Below are 27,730 nucleotides of genomic sequence, written 5' to 3' on the forward strand. Positions count from 1 at the left end.
GCTTCAACTACTCTTTCCCATAACTTCAAGCTGTGACTGATCAGTTTTATCCCTCTGTAGTTACTACAGTTCTGCACATCACCCTTATTCTTAAAAATAGGTACCAAAACACTTTTTCTCAACTCCTCAGGCATCCTCTGACTTTCCAAGATTTCATTAAATAATCTGGTTAAAAACTCCACTGCCATATCCTCATAAACACCTCCATGCTTCCACTGGTATGTCATCTGTCTTTCCATTCTTCATCCTCTTCATAGCTGTCCTTACTTCCTCCTTGCTAATCTGTTTCACTTCGTGATTCACTATCCCCACATAATCCAACCTTCTCTCTCTCTCACACTCTTCATTCATCAGCCCCTCAAAGTACTCTTTCCATCTGCTCAACACACTCTCCTCGCTTGTGAGTACATTTCCCTCACTATCCTTTATCAGCCTTACCTGCTGCACATCTTTCCCAGGTTGGTCCCTCTGTCTAGTCAATCAGTATAGGTCCTTTTCTCCCTCTTTTGTGTTCAACCTTTCATACAACTCTCTATATGCCTTATCCTTAGCCTTCGCCACCTCTGTCTTTGCCATGCTCCTCATCTCATTACACTCCTGTCTACTTTCTTCATCTCTCTGACATTCCCACTTCTTCTTCGCCAGCTTCTTCCTCTGTATACTCTCCTGTACTTCCTCATTCCACCACCAGGTGTCCTTGTACTCCTTCCTCTGTTCAGATGTCACACCAAGCACCTTTCTAGCTGTCTCTCTTACTGTCTTTGTAAACATTCTCTAGTTTGATCTACTTTCACTAGATTCTACTTCCATTCACCCAGAGAAGGGGCATGGGAAGAAGAACTTGAAAAGAGAGATTCTGGCAATTTAGACAGAATGCAGTTACTTTACCCGGTCTCAATAAACATATATCTATTACTCTTATTCTTAAGATAAGGGCAGCTAAGCTTTGAAACAAAAGGATGTTCTTATTGATGCACTACATAAAATATTTTTTCAGTAGTACTATTAAGATATTTTCCTTACCAGTACCAGGTTGGCATTTATATGATTTTATTTTTTGTTTATAGCTTTTAACAGTCTTTAATAGTTTCTGCATGTATTAGGACAAATTATTTTCAGGCCTGTATTTGTTGAAGAACTATTTGACTGTTTTTTAATAAAAGTGTTTTTAACACAAATAAAATATCAAAACAATTCATGCAAAACATAAGTCTTATAGAATATTCCACATTTACTGACAGTTTCACTTTAAGAATTATGTATTACTTTATTGGAAGTCATTTCTCACTGGCTGTTTTATTTTCAAATGTCTTCAGATACTTCGATTATGCTTGCCAACACTGTTCTGATGAAATCCCGAATGGTGGGATGAAAGTACTTAACCGTGTTTGTTCCTTCAGCACAAGTTTTTTATTTATTAGACTTGCTGTTTCATGTTTATTATTTCATCATTGATCTGCATTACAGTTTGTGCTTGAATTCTCTGGGTGTTTTAACCAGAATACATCAGCTTGATGGGTGTTGTGCTACTACAGCTATTACAGTTATTGCAGTGTGATACTGTCACACAAGCTAAGGGAGCTACTGTTCCTCTTAACCTGAAGTCACCTGAGGTACTACGTGAGCCTTTTGTTCCTTCCTAGTTTCACTTTGGTTGCATGGACACATGCTGGTTTTCATATTTTAGCACATACTGTGACTATCTGCTCACGTGTGACTGGAGTATACTGCAGGCTCCACCAGATATGTTGAAGCACCAGAACCATGATTTCAGAAGCCCAAACATATGATCTATGATGTTCCTAGTTTGTACATGTTCCTCACTATGGTGTTCTTCCATGGGTGTGTGTGCATTTCTGATAGGTGTCATCATCCACGGTTTCAAGGTATAGTCAGTATACCCAGTAAATGGCCTTGTGGGATGTCCTCAGTAGCAAACATCAGGAACAGCTGTCATGTGTACCAGATATCAGGTGCCAGGTCATAATAACTGCGAGGGTTGCCAGCACACACAGTCAGTATAACCCTCTGGGCATTGCACATGACCTGGCAGTTGATGGAGTCGTACCCTTTGCGGTTAAATTAGATTGTACTCTGCTCACCACGTGGTTCCTTGATTGTACGTGTGCAATCTATGGCACCCAATACTTCAGGATAGTGTGCTACATGGTAGAAGTGTTGCATATTGCTGGCCTTTGCCTCAGGGAAAAGGGGAAAAGATATGTTCTTACTGGTATGTGGAAGCATAGCATCCAGGAATTGGTGGAGTATCCTGGATGCAGATGCCTGTGACACCCCATCAGATGGTCTTTGAAACCTGTCGCTAGTATCCTAAGGGCTACACATACCTTTGTTTCCACTGGGATGGTTTCCCCTCTTTTAGCCCTGGCTCTGAGTTGAGGGCGGCAGAGTTCAGTGAGCTCTTGTAATGCATCCCTGTCCACCCTGTGGCGTTCTACAATCTCCAGCTCATGTAGCTCCTGGAAGGTTACCCTGGGTTTGAAGACTCTTCTCCTTCTTGGTCTAGGCCTATTATCAGCAGCAACAGCAGCACTAATGTCAGCATCTAGCATACACAAATGTAGCATAGCTGCATCAGCTCCTAGCATTATCCTTCACAGGTCTTTATTCCAATGGTCCAAAAGTATTGAGGGAAAATCAGAATTTAGGATGTATGCATACTTTATACAGTTCTGCTTTAGGTCCACCATGTGGGATTGGCTAATTATGATGCAGTTCACCTGACCAGGATATAATTAACATAATTTAAAGGCCCTATTTTAGTGAACACTGCGGTGCTATGCACAGTGGTGCTCAGCATATCTTATACAAAAGTCATAAATATATATAGAAGATATCCGGTTTAATTGATTGCTGTCTATGTCATCACTGTCACATGGATAGTCTGCTTGCATAAACATGCTAAGCTATGCAAATGTGCCATGCAAACACACATACTGGGACAAAAAAATCCTAAAAATAATAAGACACACCCCCTGATGTCATCTACATCCAGTGGGAATATCAACATCGTGTAGGAGCCTACATGAAGTGGATATGCGTACATGGTTGCTCCCTTTAGCAACTCAGGAAATCCACCACACTTGCATACATATCTGTGCTGACAGTCTAGAAACTGCATGGTTTGTAACCATGTGAGCTGGGCAACAGCACGTATGCACCATTGTATGGATCTAACCCAAGTTTCTACAGTACATTTGTGAAAATGATATTAGAAATGTTATGTTTTATTTATTTATTTATTTATTTGCACTTCTGTTATGCATGTTTGTGCACTGCAGTGCAGAGCACAAACATGCCAAAATTATAAAAAAAAAATATTATTAATTTAACATATTCCCTTCCTTTTCAGACATCCACAATGTTCTGTTTGCACATATATTTATGTGAGCGAACATTTTCATTGGAGTTGTGTCCATATTTGTGGATTTTTATATCCCCTTCTGTCCATGTAGACTCCCGTGTGCAGAAAAAGTCCGTGTATACTATGGACACTGACACGAAATCTACATGGATGCCTTTCTGCTTGTTGTATCGCTCCACCTGGGTCATTTGCATAAGATTCAACTGCTTATGAGGAAATCTACATTCCACGGAACTTTCCCTGTCTGCATGTGCTTGCGCGCCACTAAGTGACGCTTACTGAATCTAAAATTGCTTATGCTCGTGTATGCATCGCTCTACAATGTGTACATCAAAAAAAAAATCATGTAACCTTGAGTGAATTCCCCCCCTTAGATGCACTCTTGTGAAATGTCGGCACTCATAATGCCAAGTGTGAACAGATCAAAAAAAAGAGATCAGACATCCAGGAGAAGAGCAAATCCTGAACATTACTTTTTTGCAGGGGTCAAGCCCCCTGCACCTTTGAACTTATATATACAAACTCCAAGATTATCATAGCCTGGAGAAAAGAGAATATTCTGGGAAATGTCCATCTCAGACTTATTACATACAAGTATTTTTTGGCTATTCAGTCTCCATGTTTTGGAATTCACTCTATTGGACCTGACATTTCAAATATGTTACTATATATATATATATATATATATATATATATATATATATATATATATATATATATATATATATATATATATATATATATATATATATATCGACAGATAGAGAAAGATAAAGATATAGACATCCATAAAGAAATTTGGAGGTAAAACTACAAGAAATAAAACCAAGAAATGTGAAATGTGGGAGAGCCAAAAGTCGTAACTCCACTAACAAATTAGATAATATCCAGGGATTCACTACAAACATATAAACTGGTGGAACATGCCACATGGAGTGAAGTATCTATGAAAATACACTTTTATTACCAGATCATAAGAATGAGAGTTATGACTTCTGGCTCCCCCACACTGTACATTTCTTGGTTAAAGATATATATATATATATATATATATATATATATATATATATATATATCTTTACTGGATCTGCTCTCATGCATATAGCATGTCGAGCAACAAGCGCCCTTCAGCATTCATTGTTTCTGTAGCAGGTTTGGGTTTTATGGGATTTGGTTGCTAGCCCTCTTCAGCAGGTACACCATACACTCGCATGCACACCTAGGGCCAATTTAGTGTATCCAATCCACCTATTGCATGTCTTTGGAATGTGGGAGGAAACTGGATCACCCAGAAGAAACCCACATGAATGCAGGGAGAACATGCAGACTTCACACAGAAGGCAGCCCAGCCAAGCATTAAACTGGAGAACATCTTACTTTGAGGCAACAATGCTAACTGCTGCACCACTGCGCTGTCCTATACACACACACACACACACACACACACACATATATATATATATATATATATATACAATATATTTATATATACATATATATATATATATATATATATATATATATATATATATATGTATGTATAGATATAGTTAAATATACAGACAAGCAGCAGGACAGACATCAACCTGCTTTTTCCCATTTTGTACATGGGGACATAGTGTCATATCAACAGCGAGTATCATTTAATGTGTACTTTGGCTGTTCTTCCATACCACAGTGTTAGAAAAAATGTGTATTTGAATACATGAGAAATGCTAATTTAAAAGCAAAGTAGTATATAATGCATTTTATCCTATTAATCATATAGTAGTAAAATTAATTCATGTCTAAATGTGAAGTAGTTTTGAAACTGCAGTGTGGCTTAAAGCAAAGCTGATCTCTGACCCTGGCAGAATGCTAGCTTAGCAAGTTTTAATGTTTATGCTTTTCATAAGTGATTATCTGCTGGGTCAGGAAGTTAAGTGTGTGAAATAATGGAATCTTCTGCTCTTTCCTGTTGGAATAATTTGGCCTTGTATATGTGTTACTAAGATAGCACGCAGCTGTGTGAGAAAGTGTAATAGAGAACAAAGACGTGTATTAAAAGACTGAAGCTGCTATTGTATTCGAACTGATATGAAACCTTGAACAAGTAACTTTACAGAAAGACATTATGACTGACCAGCTGGATAGCAAGGCCGTATTGTATCTAGAGGAAAAGTTTTTTAAAATATACAGCATCAGCAGATTTAATGAATAAAGGACTGTAAGCTAAAGTGATGTAGATGCCCTGTGACATATCACGTCAGTAAGGTGGGCATAGCTTAAATGTTAAACCTATATAAAATTGTGTGCTTCCTGTTTCATGTCAGACAAAATTCTGTACTTGTACGTTTTTTGCCTCCTGGTGTACACTAGTAAACTTTTGAATCTGAACCTCCTGTGTATTGAATTCTTAATTCTATTTAACAGTTTGGTCCTTCATAGACGGAATTCCCTTGGTAAGCCGCAGATCAGAGCGTATCGGTGGTCGAATACTGCACAGGAGAAGTTACTGAAATGGTTCTTCTTGAGTGAAAAGACCTCCGACTGAATTGTCGTGTGTAAAGAGGCTGGCCACTTTCTGATCTGTGGCCGAAAAGCGGAACTTAAACAGTTCAATACCGGAGGCTCAGGTAGGAAAAATTTGCCTTTTTTCTGTTTTAGATCAGGGACTAGGTTACAGTATATAGTTGCCAAGATTTGTTTTGCAGATCAGGGACAAAAGGAAGTACTGTATATTTGGTCATAGATCAGGGTAACAGAATAAGGTAGGCAGTTATTCTAGATAAACTGTAAACAGGAACTGAGAACTTGATATCACGTGATAAAAAAGGGTTACATAACATTTTCTTTGACATGGGTAATCAGTGCACTAAAACCTCGTAAGATCCGCCCCTAACCGAAGACGTAAAATACATGCAATTACAACGTTCTGATAACATTAGGTATTATACGAAATGGGTTAGTAAATATGAATTTGATGGTAAACTAGATAAAACTTCACTAGTTAAACTCCTTAAACAGCTTAAATCTGATGCGGGAGGTCAGGCAAAAAAGTAACGCCAACTAGGCATTCCTCAAGCACACAGGTGGATTGAGGAAGCAAATCGTAGAGAACAGAAGCTTAAAAATTCAAAAACATTATTTTTAGACAAAGAGGATAATAACTTGGCAATAGCGACAGCTCCTCCTCCTCCTCCCTTGCCCCTTCCCTTACCCTTTTCAGAATATGAAGCGAGTGGACAGGCTGGTCCGCCTCCACGTTATCCTGAAGTTTCTGCAAGACCACAACCATTTGTTAGAGATCCAATTGAAACTAGGTCCCGAACACGTAAAACACATAGGGACACAGAAACATACCAAATAGAGAGAAATCTACAGGACGAGAGTGAGGAAGAAATATGCCCACTTATAGAAGTTCCAAATCCTCAGGCAGGACAGGCAGGGCAGGACCCAACACTCTTAGTATATAGACCATGGACACCAGAGGACATCCGGAAGGCTACTGAGGGAATCCCCCATTCAAAAGTTAATTTTACGAAATTTTTAGAAGATTTGCAAGGCATGAGGTTGAGTTACCACTTGAATGGGGAAGAAGTAGAAAAAGTAGTAAGACAAATTATGGGTCCAGATTGGCACATGATTTGTGGCACCTGGAATCCTCGTAATGCAGAGCTTAGACCACTCCCACATAGTGATGCAGAGTTAGACAACAGAGTGAAAGGTCTGACAGACAGAATCTCTGAGAAATGGAAACCCAGAGCAGACTGGAGTTGCCTTAATCAATGCATACAACAGGAAAATGAGACAATAGATGGATATTATGCTAGATTATTAGAATGTTTTAATAATCATAGCGGTATGTCAGTTCCTGAGAACCAAACGAATGATTCCCCGTATGAACAACAATTGAAAAATGCATTTTTGAAAGGTTGCATTGCACCTATTAATAGCTTCATTACGAAGCATATGATAGACCATCGAACAGGGAGGCTACAAGCCTTACTCGAATACGCTAGACATGCTGAAAGACATTTTAATAGTAAAAAGAAAAAGAAAGCGCAAGTCTTCACTGCTGAAGACGGAGCTGAAGTATTTGTATTACAATCAGGTAAAAAGGGCAAGAAGAATGCCCAGGGAAACAAACAGTCTGACAAACGATCAGAAGATTATGAAGAAAGGAAAAAGAGAGGTGAATGCTTCAAGTGCGGGAAAAAGGGACATCTAGCAAGGGATTGTAGGCAAAACAAAAAGGTAATTACAGAAGATAAGGGAGATGAGGACTGACTATATGATAGTGAGGATACATCATGTGAAAGTCAGAAATCATCAGGAAATGTTAATAAACGAAAAGCAAATGTAAATGTGATAGAGGGAGTAGAGGAAGTGCAAGTAGATATGGAGGATGAAGAAAGTGAAACTTTGGACTTAGCATTATTGAGCTTAGAGCTCTACTTAGCAGATACAAAACCGGAAGTTAAACTTCTGGTGGAGGGAAAGGAAGTCAAATTCCTGTGTGACTCAGGAGCGTCACAGACTTTGATACACCCCTCCAAGTTACCAGAACATTCCGAATCACCTGATTATATACTAGTAAAAGCCGCAAATGGACAGCTATACAGGGAACCACTTTCCCATGATATAGCAATAACTGACCCTGTTTCAGGTATGACCCAGAAAAGTAAAATAGTTGTTTCTGCAAAGTGTCCAGTAAACCTATTGGGCAGGGACCTTATGCAGATATTTGGCATAGCAGTAGTTCCAACTGTACAAGGTATGGAGGCACAGAGACAAATGGATACCTTTGTAGTGCGACCGGAGGGTGAAACTTTTTACTGGTACAGCCAGGACCTAGTCACGACTGCTCCAGGGGCAGTTACCGAGGAACTGATGAACGTAGCCATCAGTAAAGCCCCATCCTTTGACACTGATCGACAGCATTTGTTACACTGTACTGTATACTACTGTACTACACCAGGACCTGATAGAAAGTATGAGCAAGAATTGTTTAGAAATCGTGCAACTAGATTGGTTTTGCGTACTTTGTACTGGGATACTGAGGGGAACAGTGTAGTTAGCTGTTCACTGCCTCAAGAATTCCTTGCATTGTATAGATCAAATCGGTTACCACATGTCAGCTTGACAAAGAACAAAAGTGTCAAATGGGCAGATTTAGGAAAAAAAGTAACAAGATGGGAGAAACAGACTGATTTAGAACTATCAGAACAAGGGATACAAAAACAAAAACTGAATTGGTTGACACAGACACATCCAGCTGTACACTTGCAATCTAGCGAGGACAGCTGATTAGCGTTCTTATTAGAAGAAGAAGAAAAGGCTTTATGTGAAATTCCAACAACTCTTTGGTCAACAGGCAAGTCAGATGTAGGACTTATTCGAACAGCAGGACCAGTTACAATTACCCCAAAGTCAGCTTTTAGACCACAGAAAAGACAATACCCTTTGAGAAAGGATGCAGAAATAGGAATTAAGCCTATAATAGCAGCATTACTCAAAGAAGGAGTACTGGTAGAATCTCCTGATTCACCATGTAATACACCCCTATTTCCTGTTAAAAAAGCAAACGGGGAATGGCGGATTGTACAAGATTTACAAGCTGTAAACAATGCAGTAATACCAAGAGCGCCTACGGTGCCAGACCCACATACCTTGTTAAACGATTTAGAACCACAACAGAAGTATTTCTCTGTGGTAGATATTAGCAATGCTTTCTTTTCAATACCTATACATCCTGATAGTCAATACTGGTTTGCATTTACATTTCAGGGTAAAAGGTATACGTATACTCAACTACCACAGGGATATTGTGAGAGCCCGACAATATTTGCACAAGAAATGGCTAGCAACCTGGCAGGGTTTACTCCACCGGGAGGTAGTCAAATTCTACTTTACGTAGATGACATCTTGCTAGCAGCCCCCACCGAGCAACAGTGCAGGGAGGATACTGTAGCATTATTGAAATTTTTAGCAACACAAGGACACAAGGTAAACAAAAGGAAGTTACAACTTTGGAAAAAACAAGTTAGATACCTAGGATATGTAATATCCAGTGAAGGTAGAATACTAGATGAGGAAAGAAAAACAGCAATTTTGCAAGCACCCAAACCAACAACCAAGAAAGAAATTATGTCTTTCTTAGGTACAACTAATTTTTGTCAGAGCTGGATACCAAATTATGCTTTGGAATCTGCTCCACTGACTGATTTGATATATAAAACACCAATGGCAGCACAAGATATCTTACAATGGACAACGGGAGCAGAAACAGCTTTCTGCAGATTGAAGCAGTTGATAGCTTCTTCATTAGTTTTAGGACTTCCAAATTATCACAAACGGTTCTTTCAGACCATAGATTGTAAGCAAGGATATATGATGTCAGTATTGACGCAACAACATGGGGACAAGCAACGCCCCATAGCCTACTATTCATCACAGTTAGACCCAGTGGCGCGATCTTTGCCTCACTGTGTACAAGCAATAGTTGCAGCCGCAATGGCAGTACAGGCTTCGGCCTCAGTGGTGTTATTCCACCCTCTCACATTGAGAGTGCCTCATGCAGTTGCAATAATATTACTGCAAGAGAAAGTGGCATACCTTTCTCCTGCTAGACATCTTTCATGTATGACTATACTGCTGAGCCAACCTCATATGACAATTGAATGATGTACGACATTGAATCCATCAACATTACTTCCAACTCCTGCGGAGGGCACACCACACAGCTGCCTGCAGGAAATTGAACAGTTAGCTTTACCTAGACAAGATCTTACAGATATGCCCTTGGATAATGCCGAGGTGACATATTACGTGGACGGCTCATGCAGAAGGGGTCCTACAGGAAAGAATCTGGTGGGGTATGCAGTAGTTACAGACACTGAAATTTTAGAAGTTCAATCCTTACCACACAACTTATCTGCACAAGCAGCAGAATTGATAGCTTTAATGAGGGCATGTACTTTAGCAAAAAACAAGAGTGTGAACATATATACTGATAGTCAGTATGCTTTTTCTACAGTACATGTATTTGCACAACAATGGAAAAATAGAGGAATGATAACATCTGGTGGAAAACCTATTAATCATGCGCAATTTATTTTGGAGTTATTAGAGTCTATTCAGTTACCTACCAAAGTAGCTATTTGTAAATGTGTAGCTCATACAAAACAACAGGATAAGATTTTGAAAGGCAATGCATGAGCTGATGCAGCTGCAAAGCAAGCAGCCTCAGACTCAGAAACTGTACTTTTAAATGAGGAATTACAACCCACTGAAATGTTAGATTTAGACATGTTAAAAACAATGCAGACGCTTACTACAAAAGCAGGAAAAACAAAAATGGGTAAAACGAGGTGCAATTCATGAGAATGGACTGTACATTTCCAAAGAAAGAAAACCGATATTGCCTTCTAATTTATTTAGATATGCAGCTTTGTTGAGCCATGGGCAGTGTCATGTCTCAACAGGGGGGAATGGTACAGTTAGTACATCGAATATTCCAAACATATGGATACACAAATTACACAAAAAAATTTTGTGCAGCTTGTCATACTTGTAACAAGCATCATGCACAAGGGGCATTTAAAACCAAGCAAGGAAGTTTTCCTATACCACCATACCCATTCCATACTATTTGTATGGATTTCATAGAATTGAATACATGTGAAGGAAAAAAGTTTTGTTTAGTTATTGTAGACATGTTTTTTAAATGGGTAGAAGCTTTTCCAACCAAAAACCCAGATGCAGCAACAGTGGCAAAAGCCCTGATAAAAGAAGTAATCCCTAGATTTGGCATTCCAGAAAGGATTTATAGTGACAATGGCGCACATTTTGTGAATCAGACGATTCACCAGCTTGTGAGATTTTTTGGTATCTCCTTAAAGAACCATTGTGCTTACCACCCACAGTCAGCAGGACTGGTGGAAAGGTACAATGGTACTCTGAAAAATAAGCTAAGGAAACTAGTTGAGGAAACCCAAAAGAACTGGATATACTGTCTGCCTTTAGCACTGCTGAGTATGAGAACGGTTCCAAATGTAAAGGGTTTGACTCCCTTTGAAATGGTTTTTGGGAGAGCATATTATGTGCCTCAGTGGAAAGCTCTCATGCCTGCAGAGCAAGAGGCTGACAGTTCATTAGCTAGTTATATGAGGAAACTGTTAACAAATAAATCTGTTTTGCAGTTTAACTCTTTTTCAGATAAGGAACAGACCAGACGCAGTCTTGGCCCCAGGGTCGTGGATCTGGCTGAAAGTGACGAAAAGGAAGAATTGGGCGAGTCCAAAGTGGGAAGGACCGTACCAGGTTCTGTTGGCAACGCCTAGGTGAGAGGACGTCCTGGGTTCATTTGACACATTGTAAACTGGTAAAGAACTTTCAACTTGATAAAAACTTTGTGACTGATACACAACCAGACCGAGATGGCCAAAAACAAAGCGAATAGAAGTTTAGATCAACCCCAGAGATGTTGCATAATCATTTTGTTGAGTGTACATTTATTAACTGTAATTGTGACAATTTTCCTCTTGCTGTGGTTCATCCTACACACAACCACACAAGTGAAAGTGGGAAGGCGTGATGAAACGTCTATAGACTGCCATCCAAATTTTAACACATACCTAGCCATGAAACGTGTATATGCAGAGACTATGAACATTTCAAATTGCTGGGTTTGTACAGCTATACCGACAGCATATGGAGGACTGATAATGTCTGCTGTCCCTTTGGGGATAAATGAGACTTGGGAGAATTTACTTTTCGATACAGGAACTGTGAGATCACAGGACAAAATTGCTTTATTTTTACCTGTCTCACAAAAAGGAATTGTATGTTTTTTCAAAAATGACACTCTCCAGGTGGGCTGGAGCAATTGTAATATAATGGTGTCATAATAAATTATGACTCGTATTTAAACTCATTGGAAACAACTATGAGTGACATTCAAAAAAATGCAGTTTTGTTTAAACAATTGTCAGTTATAGATCAGAAAATGTTTCATGCAGGGCTGATGCGCATTAGTACTAAAGTAGAAAACTGTTATTTTATTTGTGGGAAAAAGGCATAAAAATGGTTACCTGAGAATTGGTCCGGCAGTTGTTTTTTGGGTTACTTGGTTCCGGCAATAAGACATACTACAGAATTACCTTTAGGTAAGATACGAAACGTAAGAGAAACAGCCCGAAAATCCGAAGGTCCAGTTAAAAAACCCGCGAATCCATTTGGAAAGATCGAAGCTGCCTGGAAAGACCACAATTCAGTAAAAGACAAAAGCGAATTGACTCATATGGACTTGAGTGACAGTGTCATATCCTGGGCAGGAATATTCCCAGCCTATGGAGCAGTCAAATCGATCTGGGAGCTGAGGAAGTTGTCGAAACTTCTTGAAGTAATGAGTAATGCAACTTTTTCTGCCCTAGAACTGGTGACTGATGAACTGAATGCAATGAGAACTGTTGTGCTACAAAATAGGATGGCTCTTGACTTCACCCTAGCGGCGAGAGGTGGTACGTGCGCGCTTATCAAAGAAGAATGCTGTGCTTATATTCCTGACAATCGTCATGAGATTAATAACCACCTAGAGGTAATTCAGCAAGTATCAGCCATGACTGAACCAGGCCCAAACCCACTGATGGACTTTTTCCAGAATCTATTTGGAGGGTGGGGTTCCATCCTAATGAATATTCTGGTTGCCATTTGTGTGGGTATACTCCTAATAGGAGCATGTGTTTGCTGTGAAATTCCCTGCATGAAAAGATTAATCAAAGATTTTATTGATGTATCTGTTACTGAAACTTTTTACCAGGATATCGAGATTGAAAGATTGATCTCAGATGGCGCTTTTTCTGAAGTATAGATTAAATGACTCACCTAGCTGAAAATCCTAAGTGGAAAAGGCTAGGAGATGAAATGACACTATGCATACTTCAAAATAGAATAAAAAGTATTAATAGGGGGGAAAATGTTAAAATATACAGCATCAGCAGATTTAATGAATAAAGGACTGTAAGCTAAAGTGATCTAGATGCCCTGTGACATATCACATGAGTAAGGTGGGCATAGCTTAAATGTTAAACGTATATAAAATTGTGTGCTTCCTGTTTCATGTCAGACAAAATTCTGTACTTGTACGTTTTTTGCCTCCTGGTGTACACTAGTAAACTTTTGAATCTGAACCTCCTGTGTATTGAATTCTTAATTTTATTTAACACACAGACATGTACACACATACACATGTGTGTATATATATATATATATATATATATATATATATATATATATATATATATATATATATATAGTTCCCTATCAGAAGCCTGAAACACTATAAGCCTGAAAATCAAAATCCTGAAACCAAAAGCCTGAAAATTCAGAATCCTGAAAACTCAAAATCCTGAAACTCAAAATCCTGAAAACACAAATAATGCTAATATGCCAATACAAAGACACTAATATCTACCAACTGACCTTGACCCTAACCCTAACCCTAAGGTCCGTCACTATCGCACACTCACCTGACCCGCGCCCTAACCCTAACTCACTTAAACCACCCCTAACCCTAATTTCTGTCACTATTGCATACATGCCTAACCTGCGCCCTAACCCTAACTCACTTAAACCGCCCCTAACCCTAACATAAAACCAACCGCACACTTACCTGAACCCAATGCATGACCTAACACCACAGGGCTAACAATAGCAAAGCCACAATGACATCAGTATGTCTATTTTGTGTTTTCAGGATTTTGAGTTTCAGGATTTTGGGCTTTCAGGATTTTGAGTTTTCATGATTTTGAGTTTTCAGGATTCTGAATTTTCAGGCTTTTGGTTTCAGGATTTTGATTTTCAGGCTTATAGTGTTTCAGGCTTCTGATAGGGAACTACACACACACACACACACACACACACACACACACACACACACACACACACACACACACACACAAACACACATGTATTGTAAATGCGTACTGTTGCCATTGCTTCTTTAAGACTTTTAAATAGCATCATACCTTTCAAGTTTATTATTATGAAGAATGTTCCTCATTCTGAGTCTTAAAAAGTCCATGTTCTGTTCTGTATCCCATTGACAGTTGTCACATATTCAGTGTCAGGATCTTTTTAACTAATGTATGTTGTAAATAATACTGATCCATATGAATTCAGCAAAATAACTTTTTATAAGTATCGAATAATACATTTTAACCATCCTGTCAGATCCCTAGTTGAAGTTGGTTGTAAGCTTTTAGCACATGTTCCGCATTTTGCACATTTGATCTATATATTGAGAAGTAGCTTTCCAAATTTTGGAGACAGAAGGTTATCAGCCATGTATAGCATTACCATTTTTTAGTCTAACAGTCCCATAATGCAATGCATATAGAGCCTGAAGTCAATATTTGCAAGATGACAGACTATGGTAAAAAATATGCATGTAACAACAGTGTGAGATACTAATAATCTGAAACCCTGCAAATTTACTCATGTTTGCTTTAGGCTAACAAGTCATTCTCTTGACAAAATAAAAATAATGTAGTTTAAAATAGTATTTCCCTGACATTATTAGCCATTCCTAATTATGAGTCATGCAGTTGTTACTTACCTTCAGGCTGACATGTTGTTCCATCATCCTGAAGTTTATATCCATGTGCACATGAACATTCTCTCCTAGATTCCCCCACAGTACAAAAGTGATTACATCCTCCGTTATTCACTTCACAAATTTTTGCAATCTCTGTTGAAGATAATTGAATGTAGTGGTTATTTGGCCATCATCTGAGATTGTCCAGCACTAGTTCACTTGCATATGAATTGGCCATTAAATGATTATACCATTAAGTCTAGAAAAGCCCTGATTGCTAATGGGAGGATATACAAATAGTTGCTCATAGCAATACTAATATAAAAAAAAAATATTTAGTTACCTGTATACCTGCATGTCAGCTTCCAGAAACAACATAAAACAATATCATGAACATAAAATGAGAATGGAATAATGCTTCTGTGAAAGAGTAGTTTAAGAACACATATCCAGGAATTCATTAAAGTGCTGCACTCGTTTGTGATTCAGAGATATGTTAGCCACAATAAGATAATTGTTATTAAGTAAGTTGCATGTCTCTGAATTGTGTTAACTACCATGATGTGCAGATCATTGCTGATCTGCATGTCATGGAAGTAACGTACTGCTCATGAAAGCAGTGGAATTCCCCTATTCATTCTCCTGCACTCACCCAAGTACACAGTCATGAGCACACATGCATATTTGTACGTGCGCGTGTGAGCACACACACACACGCACACATGCACACACACACACACACACACACACACACACACACACACACACACACACACACACACACACACACACACACACACACACATCAGAGTCCCTGTACCTGTAACTACCCTACCCAGTCTGCCCTCCCATCATTACCCCCACCTCTGTTATAGTTGAAGTGTCATTACAGCATATATTTATTAGGCCATGGGGGTCTAGTGTGTCCACCCATCCCGATTACCATTATGAGAATTGCTCCAGTTAGCACTTTAAAGAATAGCCCCAGGTGTCTTGTGTATCCCCCCAAACCCTATCCCCATACTAACCAATGGTGCCATTACAGCATTTTAAAAGTAATCTATGGTGTCTAGTGCATTTCCCTACACTCCTGATTCACAGTTTTGCTGTTGGTGTTGTTATGGCACTTTAAAAAGTAATCCCTGTTATTTTGTGTAGCTCTTCCACACCCCAATCTCTGATTTTGCTGTCAGTGCTGTTATAGCACTTTAATAGTAATCCCCAGTGAATACTGGTACCCCCCCCACCCATGTTCATATTAGGTGGTTAAACATAGCCAGTACTGCAATGTGGTGGGGATGGCCATTTGATCTAGTAGCCAAGCAGTTTCTTGAATTGCTCGGCTGTGTAGATGCCTTCCTGGAGGCTGTTTTAGGGGGGCAGCACATGGCTAATTAGCATATGCCTCTCCCTCCTGAATGTCTCATTAATATTGCATGGCTTTAGGGTCATCCCTTTTCTGTGTTGTACATCTTCATGATAGGACTGTGCAGTACTGTGTAAGAGCAGTTGCTAAACTGGGGAAAGGTACTGCTATCAGCACACAGAGTGGTTCCTCTTGCCTTACCTTAATGAATTCTCCTAATTAGTTCACTTGTACGTAATTATTCCCTTTCCACTTGGGAAAATTTCAAATTGCCTACAAACCATGCAGAACTAAATGATACATATTTCCTTCTGCAGACATTTTCTTTCTATTTATATATGCATATAGGTGGCGCAGTGGTGCAGTGGTTAGCGGTGTGACCTCACAGCAAGAGGTTCTCTGGTTTGTGTCTTGGCTGGAGTGCGTTCTGTGCAGAGTCTGCATGTCCTCCCTGTGTTTGTGTGGTTTTCGTCTGGGTGCTCTGATTTTCTCCCACATTCCAAAAACATGTGTCTGGAGTGTTTCCCCAGGTCTATTCAGACTTTCTCACAAAACAAAAATAAATAAATAAAATAAATAAAATATGTATATGGGTCTATGTTCACATTTCAAACAAAAACTTCATTGAACAGCTAGTCCTTGAACAGTAATCTGTGAACATCACTTTCATTGAAAAGTAAAATCATGAAAAGTTAACAACTGGCCAAGAACAGGGAAGTGCTGCACTTTATAAGGTAAACTAAACAAAACCTTTTCATATTTGCCATTTTCTCCACTGTAGTGCAATCTCAGAGTTGTTATATATCATTTGGGGCTGTGGTTGGCACTTCTTTGTTGTTGGACAGCTATTACCTTTTAATGATTTTTTTTACAATGATTTCACTCTTCGATGAAAGTGATGGTCGTGGATTACTGTTTGAGGAATAGCCGTTCTATGAAGTTTATGTTCGATCTGTGAACATAGACCTATATATATATATATATATATATATATATATATATATATATATATATATATATATATATATATATATATATATATATATATATATATATATATATATACATATATATGTTAGGTGTGAATTGCATGGAAAACAGGTTTTCATTTGGAATAATATTTCTTGACACATTCCTCTGTACTATTCGACACACATTTGTTTTCTAATAAAACATGAGTTATACCCCTTATACATCTTCATTCTATAACATTTTCTCAATGAATATGTTTTTTTGGAAAAAAAATGTGACTGCACTATCAGGAAACGGAATGCTTCAAACAGGTGGTGTGACACAATATCGTATCATTAATGAACGGTATTTAATTTGGTGATATCTTTTTTCATATTACAAAGTACCATTTTTATTATTATTTATTGCTCTGGGCAGTCAGATAAGGGCAGCTGTGGTGGTGCAGCGGTTAGGGTTGCCACCTCACAGCAAGAGGTTCTCCGGTTCTATCCTCAGCTGGGGTGCCTTCTGTGTGGAGTCTGCATGTCCTCCCTGTGATCACGTGGTTTTCCTATGGCTGCTCTGGTTTCCTCCCACATCCCAAAGACAAGCTGTAGGTGGATTGGACACTCTAAATTGGCTCTAGGCATGAGTGTGTGTGTGTGTGTGTGTGTGTGTGTGTGTGTGTGTGTGTGTGTGTGTGTGTGTGTGTGTGCCTTCTGTGGAAGGTTGGGCATTGGGCTGGCAACTCGACACTGTAAAACTCCACTGCCAATCATGAGTGGACAGGTGATCCGCTGTGACGACCCTTAATCGGGAAAAACTGAAAGAAGAAGAAAAAGAAACTCTGGGCAGTCAGAGAAATATGCTGCTTTATCAGTCGCACTGTAATTGCAGTGACTGTGATTCAACAGGTAGCACACTTGCCTTTACTGCAGAAGGCTGTAGGTTCTATTCCCAAACCAGGTAGATAGACTACTGACACTGCAGTGCAGCATAAGGGGTTGCTAAACCCCTGAGTGTGTCATTCTCCAGATGTATTGTTAAACTGAGATCCCTTCTGATTGACTGGTGGTGATAGCTCAGGTAGGTGTAAATGATCCCACAGCACCTATTGAAAAAAGAAGGGGAAATTCGGGTCTATATTATAATACCGAAAATCCTTTTAAGTGAACACGAAAACACCAACATGCATTGCATGAACCGCGATTATGTCGAATGTACGAAACCGCAAAATTCAAAATGTCGAATCCGCATAGTCGACCAACTCCAACTCCCACTACATACTGCATATCCAAACAAAATAAATAAACCGCATACATACATACACTAACCAAAACCCTACTCCTAACCCTAAAGTAAAGCACCAAAAACCCTACGTCTAACTCTAAACTAAACCTTAAATACATTACAATCTATGCACTTACCTTAAGCCGCACCCTAACCTTAAGGTCCGTAACTATCGCACACTTACCCTACAGCGATATACCAAAACAAAACAAATAATCCACACACATACATTTAACAAAACCCTAATTCTAACCCTACACTAAACCTTACATACCTTACCTATCTATGCACTTACCTTAACCTGCACTCTAACCCTAAGGTCCATAACTATAGTGCACTTACCTTACGGAGCTGTACCACAGACAGGCCAACCATGACACTTCGACTTTTTGAATTTCGCGGTTTCGTACGTTTGACATAATCGCGGTTCGCGCAATATGTGTCAGTGTTTTCGTGTTCGCTTAAAAGGATTTTTGGTATTATAATATAGACCTGAAAAATCTCCAGTGCCCTGGCTAAATTTCCCCTAGTAGTATAAATACCACCTTGGGACTCTCCTGTAAAGGGGATACTAACCTAGTGGGTCTAGCCCAGTCATCAAAGGATAAATAAAGATAACTAGCTGTTAAACTGAGATTGGCATACTTCTTGGCTTTAGAAGACGTATGTACTTTTCCAGATTTAAGGTGTAAAATTTGCCACAAGCCTACTGAGATAAAATGTACATAAAAGAAGAATATACTGATGTAGGAAGACATGGTTATATATAGGTTGTTTTATCCAAGCTGTCATACATCTATGGGTGGGGTTTGTTATGACTGTCATTTTTTTAATGATGTTGGCATAGGTTACACCTGAGTAAGATAGTCACTTCCTTGAAAACAGGATCATTGTTATCCTGCTGTTATATTAAAAATAAACCAAAGTTCAAAAATGATAATCCACTGAATTAAACGCACCATATGATGGGGTACTCTTTGTTACATCTGCCTCCTCATTACATGCAAGTAATTCAAAGATTCCTGTATAGTTACTTTGACTTTCATACAAATGTTTTTTATACCCACACACAAATTGTCAGTTTTCAAATTGTATAACTTCTTGCTGCCAAAATATTAACTTACAGAATTCACAAAGGTATTAAATACTAATTATAGCAATTAAACCCTTACTAGCAAATGTTTTTAGCTGGTGAGGTTAAGGTGGACAGCATTTCTCCTTAGGATTGTTAGGACATAGAGTTACATTAAACAAATGTGATCTGAAGGGTGTTTGTTACCTCCAATAACTTCCTGCTAATATTAATACATATCACACACACACACACACACACACACACACACACACACACACACACACACACACACACACACACACACACACACACACAAAATCAGCATTATTTTTATAATATGTGACTGCATAATAACTATTCAATGCTAACTGGCAAATAGGCCTCTCATTGTATAGAGGGATAAAGTCCTGACTACAGCTCAGGTGAGTCTAGTTCATTTAGCGGCTCAAGTGCTTGATGGAGAAGGTGAGGAGGATGGACATGGCCATTCTTGGATAGAAGGATCTGGTGGTTCTGATTGGCCATGCCTGCCTCTTTGGTAAAGCAGATCTTCTACCAGGAGGGTGGGGGTGGTTCTTGAATCGGGGCTGGATAAGGAGAGGGTATGAATAAACCACCCAGGCCAGTGATGGCAGCTCTTGAGGGGGATTAATTTACTTGTTATGAATGTTGCATTTAAATCATCAAAGATCTATGATCCTGCTAACTTGCTTTGGTTTTCATTGCTCTTTCAGTGTTATGCAGTCACAAATGAACTGTATGAAATTTGCTCTGTATTAAATGAAATCCTTTTCTAGACTTGAGAGTTGTGGTACCTAACGTATTTTATATGGTTTATTGTTTCTTTTGGCAAGGTCACTTATCCATGGTTTTGGTCACCCATTACCCAAAATGACTCAGATGAAACTTAACAGGAAAGCTTGTATTCTTGTATGCAGACCACCAATAGGTTTGAGCTAGTACCATAAATGGATAACAATTTGAAAGAGAGCTTTTCAGATCTCTTTTCAAGCACAGCATACACTTTGAGTGGCTTGTAACATGGGTAGCCTTAGTATACAAGTCTCAAGTACCTCTAGCTGCCGGACTGTTGACAATGTCCCTTACACTGATAACTTCTGATACACCTTTGAATCAATTTGGGGATATTCTCCCAGTTAGTGTGTTGTGTGACCTCAGTAAAGCAACTATTTTAAGGACTACTTCTTGGTCAATTTCTTTGGTAAATATTACCTAGAAGGCACAGTCTCTATGCTGTCCAAAGACAACAGTTAATATTTACCATATTAAATTCTCAAACCCTTTTGCATTTATAGTACATATTTATATCATACATTGAATAAGTTATATAATAGCACAAATCCATTTAACAATTAGCTTCTGAGTGTTCCAGCCATAAGGACATCCCCTAATAATTTCTGGCTACAGTGTTCAATACATGACCATTTGTTTTATTAGATTTATGCAACATTAGTTAAATGTCATAATGTATATGTGATGACATCAGTATTTATTTATCTTACTTCTTAGTGCCAGAACTTCCCATCTAAAGTAGTCAAACCTGAAGTAACCAATAATAAGTAACATTTGTTAACTACTAATAGAACAACCAGCTAGTCAGCTGATCACAGGAACTGTAAAAACACTTTTATTTAACCAAAATACAAAGTCATAGTTAAGCGCTTTCATCTACCTACAAGGACATCATCAGAGCTGTGACTTTCAACTAAAACTCATCCGTTTTGAAGTATATGAACTAAGACACACCCCCACAGCACTCAAGAAAAAAGAATGGCATCACAACTGGCTTCTTAAAGGGTACATGCAACATTTAGTTGGAATCATCATCATCAGCCCCCCTTTTCCCATTTTTTTCTACATGGGGCTGGGGTATCATGTTAACTGTTGCCAACTATCTCACTTCAGTGCCACTCTCCTGCCTTCTTCAACACTCATGCCTGACTGTCGCAGATCTTCTTTCACACAATCCATCCACCTCTTTGTTGGCCATCCTCACTTCCTCTTACCTTCTTCTTGTCTGTCCCAAATATTCCTCACCAGATTGTCTTCTGCTTTTCTGCACATGTGTCTAAACCACCATAATCTGTTGTCTTTGATTTTTTCTGCAATTGGAACCACTTTGGTTTCTGGTGTTATGTTCTAATTAGTTCATCTGTCCCACAATGTGCATCCTACCATCCTTCTCAGGCACTTCATTTCCATCACCTCTAGCTTCTTCAACTGTTCTGCCTTTACTGCCCAGGTTTCTGTTCCATACAGTAGTACTGGTAGCACCACTGTCTTGTACACCTTACTTTTCAGCTTCTTTGGCATTCTTCTGTCATAGACTACACCTGACATTCTATGCCAGTTGGTTGCAGCTCCTCTGATTCTAACTTTGACCTCTTCATTCAGACTTCCCTTTTCCTCAACCACTCCTCCCAGATATTTGAAGCTGTTTACCTGTTCCACTATCTTCCCTTCTATCTCTATTCTCAGCTTCTTATGATTTCCCCAATTTGCTGCCATTACCACTGTCTTATCTGTGGTTAGGTTTATCCCATGTGCCATTAGTTTTGCATTCCATTTTCCTATCCTTTGCTGAAGTTCTTGCTCAGACTGCCTGTAATCCCACATCGTCTGCATACAACAACTTTTTTGATATGTCCCCTCTGACCTATTTGCTAATGTAGTCCATCACCAGTATGAACAGCAGTGGGCTCAGAGCTGAACCCCAATGTACACCCACTTCCACTCGGAACCCCTCTGTGATGCCGAACACTGTTCATACTTGAGTCATTGGATGCTTGTACATAGCCTGCACTAATTCTACCAATGTTTCTGGGACTTCAAACCACCACAGTACTGCCCAGATCGGCTTTCTTTGGACTTTGGCGTATGGTTTCTCCAAGTCTAGGAATGCCCAGTTGGACTCTCTCCTCATCTCTAGCTTCTTATCAAGTATCTGTCTCACTGCAAACATTGGGTCATTTGTGCTGCATTCTGATCTGAATCTGAACTGCTCATCTTTCATCTTACATTCTACTACTCTGTGTATCCATTTATCAATCACCCTCTCCAGGACTTTCATGTAATGTGACAGGGCTTTGATGCCTCTGTGCTACCTACAGCTGGGGATGTCCCCTTTGTTCTTGTACACTGGCATGAGTATGCTTATTCTCCAGTCATATGGAATATGCATTTCTCTCCACACTGCTATGAGTACCCTCAGGAGCCATTTGTCCCTTATCTCACCAAGCATCTTTATCATATCTGCTGTGACCTCATCTGAACCTGCTGCTTTCCCTGACTTCATTTTCCTTAGTGCTGTTCTTACTTCTTATAGGGTGGGCTCCTCTTCTTCTCTCATTGTAGGCTCTTTGTGGGGCAGAACAGCTTCTGTGGGGGTTTCTTCATTCAGTAGCTGTTGGAAATACTCCTTCCATCTGCCTTTGATGTCATCTGGACTGGTGAGCAGGTTGTTGCTGGGATCCCTTATGAAAGGTGTCTGACTCTTCTTTATCTTTCTCTCTTTGTCTTGCAACCTGATAGAGTTTCTTAGTGCCACTTACTGAGTCACTTTCCAGAAGTTGGTAGAGTGCCTCCGATGCCATATTCTTTGCTATTGTAACTTCTTTCTTAGCGTCTTTGTTCGCCAACCAGTAGTCCTTCTGAGCTTGGTCAGTCTTTTCTATCTCCCACTTCTTCTGCACTCCTTTCTTTTGATGACTTCCTGGACTTCTACGTTCCACCACCTGCTTTCCTTATGTACCTTATTTCCATACCTGGCTCTGCCACATATCTTTTCTGAAGTCCTAACAAATACTGTTTTTAGGCACTGCCATTCTTGTTTAACTCCACCTATTTCCTCCTCTTCTTGGGGTGGTAGAGCCCAGAGTAATTCCTTTAACTGCTGTACTTTCTCTCCAGTCAACTTTCAGGTCTTCAGCCTGGCCTCTGTTGAACTTACAGCCTTCTCTGACCACTGCTTGCAGCTGAGTGTGGCAACTAGTGGTTTATGTTGTGGGCTGACTGTTTTGGTGGGATGACTTTGCAATCATGGATTCTACCCCAGTGCCTTTTCCTTACTAGGAGGAAGTCTACCTAAGTAGCCTGTTTGCTACTCTTGTATGTAATCATGTGACTGAATCTCTTTCTGAACCATGTGTTGGCTACTATTATGAAGAAACAAAGATGGCCAGCAAGGTTAACAGTCGAATATGCAGCCAAAGACCAGATAGTGAATAATCAGACTTTTATTGTAAATATAACAGACCGGTTTCGGCAATTTAATGCCTTCTTCAGTGTTGAACAAACATAGTTTGGTTGGGCCTTGCATCCCCCACGTGCATAGTATTTGGTTTGGATTGGCTACTATTATACCATTTGCCAGATAGAAGTCTTGAATGGCTTCTCCTTCTTTATTTCTGTTACTCCATCCATGTGGACCCAGGCAGTCCTCATATCCTGCTCTGTCTATCTCGATATGTGCATTCAAGTCACCCATTATCAACACCAATTCATGTTGTTCTGCTTTATCATGTCCTGCAACTGCTGTCTGAATGCACTATTTTCTTCACTATCACAACCCTATTCTGGGGCATAGGTTGAGATTATGAATACTGCGGGTCTATATTAGAGCATCGAAGTTTAAAAACTTTGAATGTTCTAATATCGACCCGTATTCAGCGAACGCTGAAAATAGCGAAGCTACAGAAAACCAAATTTTTTCCTAGGGAAAGAATTTGGTTGTCTGTTTCTGTCGCTTTGCTATTTTCAGTGCTGTGGTGGAAAGTTACGGCTTGGGTTCAGGTAAGTGTGCGATTGGGCGGAGGTTAGGTGAGTTAGGGTTAAGGCACGGATCAGGTAAGTGTGCGATTGTGTGGACGTGAGGGTTAGGATGGGGTAGGTGAGTAAGGGTTAGGGAGCTGGTGAGGTGAGTGTGCGATAGTGATGGACCTTAGGGTTAAGGTTAAGGTAAGTGGATAGTTAGTGGTGTATGTTCAGTTTAGTGTAGGGTTAGATGTAAGATTTTAAGTGTATGTGTGTGGATTGCTGTTTGTTTGGTGTGCTTGTGTTGTATGTATGTGTTTTGGAACAGCAAATTTTTCCCTAGGAAAAAAAATCGCTGTTCTGCATGTTTGATATTGTAAGTGTTTGCTGAATAGGGGTCGATATTACAGCATTCAAAGTTTTGAAACTTATGTTCTAATATAGACCCAATACTGCGCTAACATTGCAGTGATTGCCATGTCTATCATTAATTCTGATGATATGCCATACTGTCTTCTGAAGCCTCTCTGTCACCACAATTCCTAAACCATTTCTAGCCTGTCCCCCTCCTGAGTAGTAGAGTCTGGATCCCAAACCAAGTGGCTTTGCTGCACTGCCCTTCCATCTTGTCTCTTGTATACACAAGATGTCCAGCCTCCACTGTATCATCATGTCAACCACTTCCAAGCTGCAGCCTGTCAGTGAACCTACATTATGCTGGGCTTTTTATGGCAGGCATTCACTGGCCAGTAGGGGCACATATACCCTCCCACCATTAGCGTCGGTCCCTGGCATAGGTCAGAGTAGGCCAGGTCCTCAACCCACTTATCATCAGCAACTACCCATGCTCATTTTGGTGACATTAGTCAACATGACCGGATCACCTAGAGCCATATTTTACACCATTGAGTAGCTAGCCCTATCACTGTGTGCAGTCTGTGATCCATGTTCTCCTATCTTGAGGATACTGTGCACCACAGTAGATGCCCAAAGAGGTTGGTCTGTACAATTCCTCCCCCTATAGGGCACTATGCAGAGTCTGTGCTGCTGCCCACAGCTCAGTCATTGGTGAGTTTGAAATGGAAACAAAATATCATTGGAATCATATCCCCAATAAAAATACATAAGTCCAGGGGACTATTATCACACCATACAAGCTCATTTTTTAGTTCACTCGAAATTGAAATGTTGTCATTGAGACTGGTTAAATTGGCTGCATTAAGTCTAATTTGCCAATACATTTCCTGGTGCAAGAATTTGTTTTGCCAGTCTCACACCATATGGTTTGGCCTGTATTTGTTCTAAATGAAGAAAACAAACTTGTTAAACTATGAACATTTACTTGAGTGTCTGGCTAAAGCAGTCTTCATGAGTTGACGTTTTATACTGTATAAATGTTGGTAAATATGCTTGTTCAAAGCATTCTTAGCTTTGCCTACATAAAATGCTATATATGAGGTACATGTAGCCAGATAAACAATTCTCTGTGTAGCACAGTTGTAGGTGCCATTGTGCATGTTACCAACAATTTTGTTCATCAAGGGACCTTGATAATTTGTGTTAATATAGGGGCATTGTAGACAATGACCACACTCCCGTATGTTTGAAACCCCTTTGTTACTACTTCTGACCTCTCAAGGAGATTTTTTGATGTTCCCTTTATTTTTATATGTAAAGGAAGGTTTTTCCAAAAAGTGGTTCTGAATGGACTCATCGCACTGCAGTGCATGTCAATTCTTCTGCATAATAGATTCAGTCTCCTTGGTGTCCAATGTGTAGTGCAGAACCATATTGGTGTGACTACTGTATTCTGGACATTCATGTCCTTTCCAAATATTGGCCAGTTGTTGTAACCCTTTCTTGATAATCGGTGTGCATCTACACTCCCTTTCCTTCCAAACATCCTCGAAAATGTTATCTAGATGTGTTGAAGGGTAGCCTCTATCCAAAAACATCAATTTTAAGATAGTACACTGTTCCAGACATTTCTCATCATCTGAAATAAGTCAGGATGCTCTAATGAACTGGCTTTTTACTACCCCTTTATTTTGGTGAAAGGGTTGGCAACTGGTGAAGAGGATGTACACACAGCTATATGTGTCTACTTACAAAGATCTAAACTGAAAAAGTTATCATGAAAAAGTTGACTTAAAAATGTCAACAACATTATTTGCATGCTCAGAGATAAAATTTCAGAACATGCAAAAAAACAAAAACAAAAAAAACCCCAAAACAAAACAATGTTTTTGCATGAATTCAAGTCCCCCCTGCAATTTACTATACCAATTCTGAGATTGCACAATACTGAGGAAAGGGCATATTTCTTAACCCTAGCATTATAGTACTTTTGCACAAATACAAACTCAAAATCGCAAGCAGTCCAAATGAAAAAAAAGCAGTTTTTGTTTACATATTTAAAGATGAGGAGCAGTGTTCCAGAGCCTTCACAGTGGGTACATAAGGAACTTGCCCCTGCAAAAATAATTATTCAGTAATATTTTGGTGTTGCTTTTAGTGTTGATTCTTTGTGAGTGCAATTACAGGTAGATTTAGATGTTTGATTTCTAATTATTTTTGTCTCATTTAAACAAAATGTAATTATTTGTAGTGAATTTCACATAAGGACAGGGATATCTGGCTGATGGAAGGAATCCAGGAAAAAAAACACCAAAAGGCTACATGGAAAGGAGGAGAAATTATAGGAACAGAGATTAGAAGAGTTGGCGATTTCTTCATTAATTAGCACACTATTATGTGATGAACATTTGAAGGAGTAATCCTGAATAGGAACACTGAAGAGGAGGAGGAGGAGGAAGAGTGCAAGCATTAGACTGTAGCGACTCATTATTAAAGTAGCTTTGTTTCTTGTTTTTTTACAGAGCAGGCTGTGAACAAGTGGAATGGACTATTGCAATGAGTAGTGAAACGTTTTCTATAAAAACATTCATAAGGGCAGAAATTGTAAGAGATAAGGGAAGAATGGCGGGAAGGAGGTCTATTGAACTCCCTGAAAGTGTTGACTGAAAATGCTTAATGGCTTTTACCAGCAAGCAAATGTAATGCAATCTAATGTACTGTCAGATGTCTTTATGGCAAGATGGCCACATGCTGTTTAAGAACCTATCATCCCTGAAGGCCTGCAATTGTTGCGTCTTCAAACATGGTCTCCACACAGAAGTGTTCCAGTAACAGGCCCATACCCAGCTCTTTTCCCTTACAGATGAGTGATCTGATCATCAACTATTAACTCTTGCTCCTCACTTATATGCCTACTAGCTTCTGAGTCCACAAGTAGATCCCATGGCACCAAGG

General features: G+C 39.4%; 1 protein-coding gene across 1 annotated transcript in view; it reads right to left on the reverse strand.

Annotated features, from left to right (window-relative positions):
• The window catches only part of F9 (coagulation factor IX), a 547,347-nt gene that overhangs the window by 183,616 nt on the left and 336,001 nt on the right, over positions 1–27,730 (reverse strand). The window contains exon 5 of the mRNA XM_044057303.1: positions 14,985–15,116. Within this exon, the coding sequence (XP_043913238.1) occupies positions 14,985–15,116 (132 nt within the window). The remainder of the gene's footprint in view (positions 1–14,984; positions 15,117–27,730) is intronic.

This window comes from Protopterus annectens, chromosome 15.part0 (assembly GCF_019279795.1).
Source record: "Protopterus annectens isolate FY-2018-M chromosome 15.part0, PAN1.0, whole genome shotgun sequence".
NCBI lineage: Eukaryota > Metazoa > Chordata > Ceratodontiformes > Protopteridae > Protopterus > Protopterus annectens.